The sequence below is a fragment of the Ailuropoda melanoleuca genome, chromosome 7 (assembly GCF_002007445.2).
Source record: "Ailuropoda melanoleuca isolate Jingjing chromosome 7, ASM200744v2, whole genome shotgun sequence".
NCBI lineage: Eukaryota > Metazoa > Chordata > Mammalia > Carnivora > Ursidae > Ailuropoda > Ailuropoda melanoleuca.
In genome coordinates, this window is record NC_048224.1 from 130518104 (window position 1) to 130530399 (window position 12296).

General features: G+C 40.5%; 1 protein-coding gene across 2 annotated transcripts in view; it reads right to left on the reverse strand.

The window, feature by feature from the left end:
• Positions 1 to 479: 479 nt before the first annotated feature.
• TMTC4 (transmembrane O-mannosyltransferase targeting cadherins 4) overlaps positions 480 to 12296 on the reverse strand; it is a 55104-nt gene continuing 43287 nt past the window's right edge. For both annotated transcript variants that reach the window (XM_019794777.2, XM_011219242.3), the window contains 5 exons: positions 12083 to 12224; positions 6094 to 6208; positions 4881 to 4993; positions 1919 to 1988; positions 480 to 726 (listed from right to left, as the gene is read on the reverse strand). In XM_019794777.2, coding sequence (XP_019650336.2) covers positions 578 to 726; positions 1919 to 1988; positions 4881 to 4993; positions 6094 to 6208; positions 12083 to 12224 — 589 coding nt within the window. In that variant the 3' untranslated portion in view covers positions 480 to 577. The remainder of the gene's footprint in view (positions 727 to 1918; positions 1989 to 4880; positions 4994 to 6093; positions 6209 to 12082; positions 12225 to 12296) is intronic.

A 12296-nucleotide genomic window follows, 5' to 3' on the forward strand; every position in this document is an offset into this window, starting at 1 on the left:
TCATTCTGTTTTTTGCCCTGTTCAAAACATAAAAATACAAATAAATATATTTCCTTACAAGTGAAGTTCATAGCACACTGTTAAAAAGAAAAGATTAAAAAACCAAAATCTTCAGTTACTCTTTCTTGTCATTAAATAAAAATTCTAATATACAGACGCATTTGCTATTTATATAAATTGTAGGAGTCAGTTTGTCATTTCTTGTTCATGACTGACATATAAGAGTGCTCGTCTCTATACAACATAGCTCACACCCCAAATGCAGCTTTCATTCTACTGTAGGTCGCTCCAGATAATTTTTTTTTCTTTTTTTTTTTTTTAATTAAAAAAGATTTCAGTCTTGGAATTTTAGAATTTACACTTGAGTCGTCTGAAAAAATACAATTTCAATGCAAAAACCACATCAAGCATTCAAGAGTATATTGCTGGTGCTGTAATCTTTTTGCATGTCTTTTTTCATAGAAAAAAAAAACCCAGAATAAAATAAACAACTAAAGACTTTTAAATGGTCAAACATAACCACATCATGTTAATCATAGGCCTCATGCACACAAACAAAAAATGCAGGAAAAAAGGATCAGACGTCTTTCTTTTGCATTTGCTCCAGCTTTCTTCTTAACAGACCATAATTCTCCTTAGTTCCTGATGCAGTGGGGTCAAGCTGCAGAGAGATTTCATAGTGTTTTTTGGCCAAGTCGAGATGTCCCCAACGATGATAAAGCACAGCTGAAACAGCAAGAGACAGATTTCATTGGAAATGCTTCTGAATACCTTGAAGTAGTTAGTCCCAAACACTCGTACCAAAAAAAAAAAAAAAAAAAATTGCAGCACCTCTGCAAACAGTTTTCAAAAATCATTCTTTAAAATAATATTGTTTGTACCGCAAACTTTATTTATTATAACCACACTCCCTGGCGATTGTCCGTTTAACCACCTCCAGCTACTCCTGGGGTTCTGCATATCACTAGACACACCTATCTCCCTACAGCACCATTATTACATAAAGAAGTAAAAGCAGGAGTACACTAAGGTTGCTGGGAAATTTCCAGCAAGTCAGGCTGCACAGTGCTGGGCTTTATCACAGCTCAGAGCCCTGCAGAAGTCCAGTGTCTGAATAAAGATGCCCCTACATCTTTTGGCAAAATAGCAGCTTGTTTGTTGCTAGCTGGAAATATGGGCTCTAAGATGAAGATCTGACCAGAAAATGGTATCTAAAATCTAATTATTAGAATGGTAAAGCATCTGATTACTATTGTGATTTTTTAAGTAAAAGTAACTTTTTACACGGGCAGAAGAACAACTGTTCCTGCTTTTGTGACTTTCATCATGAGAAGCTACAGAATCTACAGGGAACAGATTTGGTACAAACATATTCACACAGGGAGCATTCTAAACATCGACATTGTTATGCTCCAAAAATCTTAATTATTGAGATGTAAAAATGGAAGAAAGGAATTCTAAGGGATAAATCATTGCAGATGCACATTTAGCCAAGACACGAGAGAACATAAGAACACGGAGGAGACCAGGCTATAATGGAAGGTCCACTAGGGAAGAAGGGAAAGGACGTATATTAGACCAGAGACTTCCAAAGTACTTCTCAGTTTAACATTCTAGGATCTTTCATACAAAGGAGGAAAATCAAAGCTGATCATAAGAAGGGGATAAACTGAGTGGGGGATTATTGGGGTTGGTCTGGTCATACAATTATGATTTGTAAATATGACTATTATATAGCTACCTTTTTAATGTGTTAATTCCTTAAAAAAAACCCCACATCTTAGAACCAGATTATAAAGGCCAATACAGGCTAGACTTGAAAAAAACATTCTCCCAACATCGATTTTACAGAAATGCACCCATTTCTTTCAACTTCTGCGGAATTTCAATAGGATTCAAATTGAAAAAATTTCCTTACCCAAATTGCCATGGTAACTTGCAGCATTTGGATGAGCTTTAATTGCTTTGAGGAATAAAGCTTCAGATTCCTGGAGAATGATATAAAAAATAAGGTATAGCATGATGCAAAAGCCACACACGGTTTCGCTGCTTACGGTTTTCAAACTTTTAATGTCCTCGTTTTGTACCACTGTCCTTCTCTCAGCAACATCTGGGAAGGCCAGCAGGCCAGCAGGGCCACACCCTGTTAAGAGGTTCTGAAAGGCAGTCAGGGAAGTGTGCAAGGGGGCAAAGGTGACAGGGCAGCAGTGAGGGGAAGATGGGGGGTGGAGAGCCATGGTGGCTGCTGAGAGAGCATGGTATGCTAATAAGCTCTGCCGCCTTCCTCCCTGAAGGGGATGGGATTTCGCCACTTGAAAGAAGTAGCTCTGTTCAGGGTGCTGTGGAGGATAAGCCAAAGTCAAATGGCCAGGAAAGGGCTGGGCGGTGGAGGACACCCACAAACGCATCTTTTTCAGTCAGCATCAATGAACTCATTTCCAGGATTCTCAAGGTAGGAGCTGGGGCCAATTTAATCTCCCCCAAGAGCTCACAACCCTCTCAGCAATCCATAAGTAGCCCATTCAGCTGGAAAAAATAAGCAGAGAGAATGAGGGAGGGACGGCCATCTGTCATCTAAGCGGTCACAGTACTGTATATGACCGTGACCAAATGCCCCTGATGGGTGTGAACTGATTCTTGTATAGACTTGCATTTCCTCCAAATCGTGCTCACCTCCAATCAGGTTGCTATGGGGCACGGCCAAGTGTCTTCTTACCCTATCATTATGGGACCATGGCTGCCTGGATGGTCCCATTCGACCATAATACCAGGAAATAAAGATTCCTATGCTGACACCTGCCAGAGTAGCTACATTTGTGGTCCTGAAGGGCCACACATGCGTTAGTGAGTATCAAACACTAAGCTAAACAACCAAAGTTGTTGGTTTGGGGATGGGTTTGGATCCCCAGCTGGAAGGATCCAGCAACACCTTCTGTGCATTTTCCAAGGGGGCTTCTCACATCTAGGATCACACATTTTATAAATTGTAGGAAGACCAGTTTCTTTGTCCTGGGATGGCCTTAGTACTCCTGAGAAGCAGGCTGGGCATTTGGGCAAACATCTCTGAAACCATAACCTTTTAGAGAGAGCTGGCAGAGAAAAATTTGTATTTTGGAAATGTCATCCAAAAAAGGACTGAAAGAAGACATCAGGATAACATACAAGATGTCAGCAAACATCCCTTCCAGAACTCAGAGTCACTGTCTACATTCCAAGTTAGAGTAGCTGAAACTCCTTCAAGGTAGTGTAAGGTTCTTCTGCCGTATTAGGTTATGTTGGAAAAAAAATCAAATGAAAAAAAAAATCAATGGATTGTAGCTATGCTCTAAGTAGCTATGCTTTCTGATAGACTGTCAAACATTACCATTTAGCCTAAAATCTAAGAAATAGGAAGGCCAGGAAATCCAAATTGACTTTAAAACCTCTTCTCTTTCTTTATCTTAGGATCAGCACCCTGGCCTAGACAATTAGGATGCAAAGTGTATAGAAAAAAATAGGAAACCCATTTCTCCATTCTACGGAGTATTTTCTACTTTCTCTGGGAAAAAAAGAACAATGTGAACTGGAAGCCAAATGAACTGTGGATTCTGTCCTCATAATAGAATTCTAGTTTATAGACTGTGGGACGATAGAAAAATCAATACAGTGGTTACATAAGCTGTAGCTTGAAGTGACCGGCTGTGCCTGGTGGCTGCTGGACACTCCAGAGCCGCCCCAGGCTGACGGAGAAGGCTGGAGAGGTCAATAGACAGGAAAACCACAAACCTTACCTTCTTCCCCCAGCTCTACACAGGTAAACCCATAACAGACAAAAATTAACCCCCTCAAAAAGCATCTTTGGAGCAAAATCTAGAAATGTTAAAATGTACACTGAAGCTACTAAACTCCCTGATATTTAAAAATGAGAGACACGTGTGAAATATCTTACTGTTGTTGTGGAAGACTATGCTGATAATGATATCTGACAAGCAGAAGAGAGGGAAGTAACGTGGAACAAACATGAATTAATCACCTCCTTTAGGTCTCGTGTGCTCAAAATCAGACATAGCTCTGGATTCCAAAAGAAAATCCTTCTGTCACGAAGGATTAAGGTACTGCTTCTGGAAGTATGTTTTCTGTAACATCTGTGTTGGAAACCCAGGATGCAACGTGCCTGACTTTACCCCGCCGACTGAGACAGCAGCTCTTGTCGGGAGAAATCTGGGCAACGGCATGGAACACACTCCCTCCCTGGTTCTGATACACAAACTTAGAGTTTGAGATCACAGGCGTTAGGAACACTGAGTCCCCTTAGGGACACGGGGCATCGTGACCCTTCTGATTCACAGTCCACTCCTGGCCAGTCCTGGGAGCAGGGTTAGAGAGAGCCTGGGTCTAGTATCTTGTGGTTCCATTGGTCAGCCACTTCCAGGGCCTTGCGGATGACCTACAAAGTAACTCTAGATGAGGAAAAACCTGGAGGCAGCCCAGAACTAGTCCTGTATTCCCCGTGGGCTGTGAATCCTTTAGTGCAGAAGACGGCACCAACGAATAAACCAGAACTCCAGCCTGACGGCCGGGAACAGCACCAGGCAGCTTCGCATTGGGGCAGGGGTGGGGGGCATCTGTGCGATGAGCTGTCACTGCCTCTTCTTCGGGCTTCTCCTCCCCTCCCCATGTCGGAGCAATGGTAATGAACTCTGGAGAAAGGACATGAAGTCTGACCCTGCAAATCCATCTTTCGGGCGACTTCTCCAGGAAGCAAACTGACCAAGCCGCACCGGTGCGCGGCCCTCGCTGTTTTGGCCTAATTCTGAATGTAACGGGGCAGAAGTAACATTTATGGCTTCTGTCAGATGCTGGCATCGATCGCAAAAAATCGCCGCCTGCAGTTTACGCACCTTGTATTTCTGGGACTTGCCCAGCACATTTGCCAACGAGAACATCAGAGAGTGATCATTAGGTATTAATTCCAGTGCCTCTCTTCCAACTGCTTCGGCTTGGGCTAAATTACCTGCAAGGAAAACATAGAAACACTTAAAAAAACCTGTTAACATTGCACTGCTGTTTTATTCTGTCTCTGTAACAGTGCTTATGCGCATTGTACACGATGGTTATGAATAACTAAAGAAAATCAATGAGGAATGCATGACACACACATACACGATATATACATAACAGACATGTGCACATACAACACACACACAAAACACACGACACCACCATACACAACACACACATATACATACAAACAACACACGATACGATCCGTTGCAAAACACTGCGTCCAGCACAATTCTGACATAATATATAAACAGTCTTTGATTAAATTCTATAAAAGCATATAAAACTTAGTTTCCATTTGTCCCCAGATACCAGTTACACCTAAATCGGAGGAACCAAGTCCTTAGAATAAGAGTATCCATAGTAACACTGTAATAACTGAGTATTTATCATATCGAAGTACAATTTTATACCCTCATTAGAAGCAAATGTGTATCTCTTCTCCACACTGCTTAGATGGCTCACTGGCTTGAAATTCTGCCAAATTAAAACTATCATTTCTTACAGGATGCTTGGATTTTCAAAAGTAGGGGAGTGGAGTAACTCCCAGTTGATAGAGCTAAGATCCTGGCTGAGAAATCACATCATCGAGTCTGTTAGCATTATATCTAAAATAAGAATCCATGGCTCTGAGCGTAGGTTTAAGGGCATCTCCTTTAAGAACAGTCCATGAACTTTAGAGCAGGACCCTGCATTTATTAACCCCTAAAGCCATTATTGTTCACTTCTGCGTACCTCCAGCACCCTGTGATGGACAGTGCTAGATCACGGGCTCCAGAAGAAATGGGATGTTAGCACCCATCTTCCCCCATGGCTCAGCACTAATTCTAAGCCAAGTGTCATTTTCCCACACATACGTATTTCAATATGTCAAAGGAAACTTTATTTTCTAGAAGAATAATTTTTGTCATGTAAAATACTAGCCCATATTAATTTTCTTTAATTCATACACACTAGAGAAAAAAAAAGCACATATCATCAGTTTCCTAATTATCCAGTGACACGGCCCTGTGGCGCAGCGTCCTGATTTATGCAAGGCCCTTTCTGTACCTGTGTTATCGAGGAGGATAATCATGTTGTTCCAAGCCAAACTGTGTTCTGGCTTCAGCACAGTCGCGTTTCTCCACGCATTCAGGGCATCCACGTGGCGATTCAGATCTGCATACTGAAAGTAAAGCACAGCCCTGAAAAATCAATATTCCCAGGTCGTTGCTTCCTCTAAGACATACCCAAAACCAAACCCCAAATGAAACAACGCCTAACTTGGGCTTACTGAGCTTCTAAGTTTTCATAGTCACTCATTTGATCCTCAAATACCTCAATGAAGTAGATAACCATCCCCACTGTACAGATGAAACAACTGAGGCGCAGAGAAATTAAGTTCATTTCTCAAAGTTCCACGTTGCTCAGAGTTCCACGTCTAGAAACGGTAAAGCAGGAATGAGCACCAGGTAGTCTAGTTCCTGAGCCTACAATCTCTTGACTGTAATTCATAAGGTAGTGATTCCAGGTGTCAAATAATATTTGAGACTCCTGGGGAGACATAAATTAAAAACCTAATTACTCTTTTTCTAGAAAGACTTCACATAGTTTATCTTCGTTAAGGTATTAAAGGGGTAAATAAAATATTTAATGGGAGTAACAGCTACCTATGTCAAATTCACCTTGTGAAGAATGCTCTAGTAGGCTCTGCCTGCCTACATCTAAGCTTCATACAAAACGATGAGTGTGTCAGGCATACTTAGTAAACTCCTTGGAAAAGTCTTAAATGGCAATGTGAAAACCCTTGGCGATTTTTTTTTTTAAAGATCTTATTTTTAAGTAATCTCCACACCCAACATGGGGCTTGAACTCACAACCCCGAGATCGAGAGTCTCATGCTCTATGGACTGAGCCAACCAGGGACACCTGCCTTGGCAATCTGAAGCCTGTTTGCCTCCTTTAGGAAGGAGAGAATTAATTATCTGTTGCTTTCTTTTGAGAGGGCCTGTTGTTTAACACTCTCAATGTATTAAACATGGTTAATAAGAGCATTCCGAGGGAGAAAATGATGAATTTTTTTTAGCAGGTGAACCTCTTGCCCTCTTTAACTCAGTTCAAATGCCCATCTCATTTGAATGAACTTAGTTCCTTTACCTCTGCAAAAACTACAAATGAGAACAATTTATCCAAGTTTAAGGCAATTTCCTTCCTCACTGGCAAGGGCATCTTTTTATTAGGCAACAGAAACATTTTGACTTTATGACCCACATAGCAAACAGGTGGCATATAGGTAAGGAAAACAAAGGTTCAATTATGGAAACCCTACAAATATCCACTTGATGATGATGTCATATGTCCCACGAGACGCAGAAACTCGAGTCACAATATTTCACCCCATAAGTAAGGAAATGATGTGAAAGGTTCAAAAAGTAAAATAATTAGGGTGTTAATTACACCAACATTTAATTGCTTATATCTGAATTCCCACTGATTTCTTGGTCAATTCTCTCTAGAGAGTGACATGCATTTGAGTCAGTTGGACAAAATGTGTGGTGACATTCTTATTAATACACAGGCAAACCAACATAACTTCATTTACACAACAACAACAAAATTCCTCATATTATTTTATTATTTCTTCTTCGTCTTCTTTACTGAAGAATAACAACAGACTGAATTAAGTAAAATTTGCTGTACTTTTATCTTGTCTCAACTTCCCCCTTCTCATAGCATCTGCATGAAGTGAACAAACACTAAGGAAAGCAGAGAAAAATGGTGATTTGGCCAGAACTACCCAACCAGAAAGGGGACAGGTAATGCACACATTGTTTACCTATGAACCCTACGCCCATCCTTCTATACCCTGCAAAATGGTTTTTGCCACTTGGCTCCTTGCTGGGTTTCTGCCAGTAGGAGTCATGGGTGACATTAGATCATTGGAAGAGGAGCCCTTCCCCCACCCTCACACTGTCCCTCCTTTTCCTTGGCTATGCATCTGAAGGGCCCATGTCTCCCCCTCCACAGTGCCAGGCTGGAAACATGATTTCAGCTCTTGAGATTACAGTGGCTCCTAAGCCCTTATATTCTGGCGGTGCCATTTCCTCCTGTTTGTTCCCCCAACCCTGCAGGGGTTTCTTATACTCCCAGAGTTAACGTCATCTTTCCATTTCTGCTCATCCAGCCTTCCATCAATTGTCTAACCAATTCCCTACATTAACTCTTCTCTATTTAAAATACTTAGCATAGGGGTGCCTGGATGGCTCAGTCAGATGGGGTTGTGACCCCTGATCTTGTAAATTCAAGCCCCATGCTGGATGTAGAGATTACTAAAAAAAATTAATAAACTAAATACAATACAATAATTAGCATAGTTTCTGTTTTCCTGAATGGCTCCTGACTGATATGATCAGTCCTTGCATAATGAATCGTTTCTAGTTAGTATCTCCAGTCACTATTATTGAAATTTTCTAAAAGTAACATGTCACAAATAATCCAGCTTTTCCCAATTTTCTGTTTCACAAGGAAACTGCATTATATTCACTTCTTATATGGGCGCAGAAATAAAAGCACATTTCTGGCTCTCATTACTAAAGAGTGACTAAGAAGGATTTTTAAAAAGAAAAATTTAAGTTATTAAGTTCGTCTTATTCACCAATATATAAATGTGCTGGTGGAGCTGTTAAAGATTAAGCTCTTAACGCTTTTAAGCTGTCAAGCAGGCAAAAGCTGGATAATTAAACAAGAATGAAGAGCAAAATCTTTAAATAAGCAAGAACAGTTGACAGAAGGGAACACAGGAAGATCATTTCACGGTAGCATAATTAGTAAACAATACACACAGAGAGTGCTACAAGGTTCAATATACTTAATACTACAGATGATCCTCTATGCGGAAGTGGGAATGAGTTCCAAAGACTGGAGCACATGGATAAAATCCTGACTTTCATAGTCTGTTTTCTTTTTTTTAGACCTAACTCTTACAGAGGGCTTATTTAGCATAAATTCTCTATTTTCCAAACCCCAAGGAATTGCAGTGACAAGCAGTTACTAGGGGAAGGAAAAAGCCTGCCAAATATTAGAGCCTTAAATGTAACCTAGAAGATTGCAGGCAGATACCCTCACTTTGCAAACAGTAACCTAAAAAGCTACCTCCAGAACAGAAGGAAAAAATGGAAGAATTCATATGGATATCAAATATAATGTCGTGCAAGTCCTAGTGTACTGGACACAGTAAATAGAAACAGTCATCCTAGCAAGTGTTCAGATAATACCCAATAGCTCCCCATCCCCCATCTCTCTTCATTGACTTTGCAAGGATCCACTCTGCCTTGTTTGTGACTGAAGTTTTTGGTCTCTACTTGTATCATTATGGTGAGGTTTTACTGTCTTCCCACCCTCCTCCCCAGAGAGAACGTTACAGAGGATCAAAATCTTCCATCCCGAATATACCACTTGGATGTAAGGATTATTGCACTAAAGACATTTGAGATTCAACAGATGCAAAAAGAAGCCTTCCTGGAGCTTCCCTTATCTGACTAAAAGCAGAAACAGAGACATAAGGACTGCCATAAATCCCCTCTCCTAGGGACATTTTATAGCCAAGAAGAAGGACCCACACAAAACTTTGTTAGTTTCCACTCATATTTACCTTCTGACAGTTTGCCACCCTTAGAAGCCTAAAACCTTTTTCTTTCTCTTGTCACTTCTCTATAAATTTATTGTTCTTTGTTAAGATGCTATATAACCCCAAGTTCTAATCACCCCTTTGAGTTGTTCATCACTAAGTCTTTCCCATGTGTATGCACAATGCTTCTCTGGATAAACTCTGTTTTTTTACTTGTTAATCTGTCTGTAGTCAGTCTAATTTGCAGGGACCCAAAGACAGAACCTAAGAGGGTGGAGGAAAGTTTTTCTTATCTGCCTTCAACAGCTTCTTACTAGAATAGTTTCAGCTTTCCTTGAATCTTCAGGTTTCACAGAGAAAGCTGTTTCAACACATCCGTGTATGTAACTAAACTGTAAAGCACAGAATTTTAAAATGTAAAAGGAAACAGAAATGTAGGAAAGGCCAAGTGGCTCTGGAGAAATTTATGTGAGACAACAGGAATTGCCTGCTATCAATTTTCCTGGTTTAAACATCTTGCTGTTACATGGATTCAGTCACATTACTGTCACCTTCCTCCAAGCCCAGGGAGAAACAATTCCTCTTTTCCACAGTAGAGTATGCATATAGAGATGGTAGAGATGGTATCTTCCCAGGATACATCATAACTGAAACACGTTTTCTATTCTTTGAATAATAAACACACAAGCCACTTCACTTTAAAATTTATAACATATGCAGTATCTGCTCATTTAAAGGGATGTATGCAGAGTGGAGAAGTAAAACTTCACCACCATTAGCCACACATTCCTGTCACTTTCCTCCATTCATAAAATTCTGCCTCCACGACATACACAATCATCGCTACCTAATCCAGAAACAAAGCAGTTTAGACCAAACACATTCCCATCATGCTAAGAACTGAAGCCTGGATTTTCAACAATCCTTAAAGCAACTCATGTTTTCTAGGTTGCCCCCCACCCCACAGTCTCCTGCTCTGAGCTGGTCAGTCTGTCTTCTCAATGCTCAGGTAGATCTGCTTCCCAAACGCAGGGCCAACACCAGGGTATTGGAATTCTGTTGGTTTGCTTTATAAATACAGATCATCTATAGGGCCTATGATTCCATAAATCTGAGATGATGTGGGAGGACTTGGATATTCAACCAGTTATGGGAACCACTGGTTCTGATAACACAAGGACTCCCTAATACCAAGAAGTTTCCGGACCCTTAAAGTGAGGATAAACAGGCATCTCTTTAAAACAACTTTGATGTCATCCTGTGAGGCTAGGCTGGATGAAATCTGGAAAATTGTATCTTAAACTTCTTTTAAAAGTCATATCACTATATGTGTATTCCAGTTTGACTAAAATTGAGCAAAACCTTTTTCCCTTAACAATTTCATTTAATCAAACTGAATATATTAGGAACATAAGCAGTTAGTTTTTTGAAACCAAATGAAAGGCTTAACTGAAGGGAGAATACAATCATTCTTGTTTAAGGAATTCTGCTGTTTGTGGGTAAGTTTGCTTTCCCCCAGCCTTACAGAGATATAATTGGCAGAGAACCTACATAAGTTTAAAGTGAACAATGTGATGATGTGACACGTGTGTGTATATCACCACAATAAGGTTAGTTATACCAATTCCATCACCTCACATCACTGTGTTCATGGTTCTTTTCTTCATTAAGAAAATCCAGAGCTTAAAGGATTGGGCTGTGTATCCTCATGGAGGTTTTTCAGAAACAGTGACAGAATCCATGTCACCATCATTTACCAATACATGTTTTCAGATTTTAAGATTACTGAACTTATTGTATTAGCCACTGTTGCAATATTTATTTGAATAAAGAAATAAAGTATAAGAAAAGAAAATCAAGAGCAATCAGATCTTTAGTTAGTAACTAAGAAAAGAAAGTCACTATGGAACACACTCTTTCCTATTTCCATTGGACAATCTCAAAGCAGTTTCAAATGAATCCCCTCAAGCTTTCTGTTACAGGAAAAACAGTTAGTGCGAACAGCCAGGGACCCAGGGGAGCTGTCCTTGGAGGAAGATGATGGAAGCTCAGCAGCCATATTATGGGTTTGTTTTTTTAATCTCAGCTTTTATTCGTGTTTTTTGAAACAGAGAAACTGATGTTTATCAGGAAGCAACCCTCGGAGTACTGTTTTACAGGGTACAGGGGACTTAAAAAATTCTAATTTCTTCCTTGGTTTAACTTGTGGCCGTGGAGATAACTTACACTTAGCTAATTAAGGCTGAACTGCTCTTGACTTAGAGCTTAAAAAGTTACAGACAAGGAAATCGAACAGCTACCTTCAAAGTGATGAGCATAGGCGGAAGCTTTACAAGGTGCAGGGTACTAGCGTGAGTGGTGCTGCTACCATTTTATTATAAAAAGGGAAAAACCAAGCTTTTCTTCTGCAGCCCCGGAACACCTGACACTTACCAGCCGCCCGAGGTTGTAGTAACAATCTGGGTACTTCCTTCTGTGTTTGATTGCTGTCCGGTAACTCCGCTCGGCGGCTTCGAACCGTTTCAGGCTGTTCTGAACTATGCCTAAATTCATCCAGGCGGCAGCGAAGTCTGGCCTGGAAGCGCATTTTTTCCAAAAGAGACACAAGGAAAAGAAAGGCTCAGACCCCAGAATGCCGGAGCCCCCC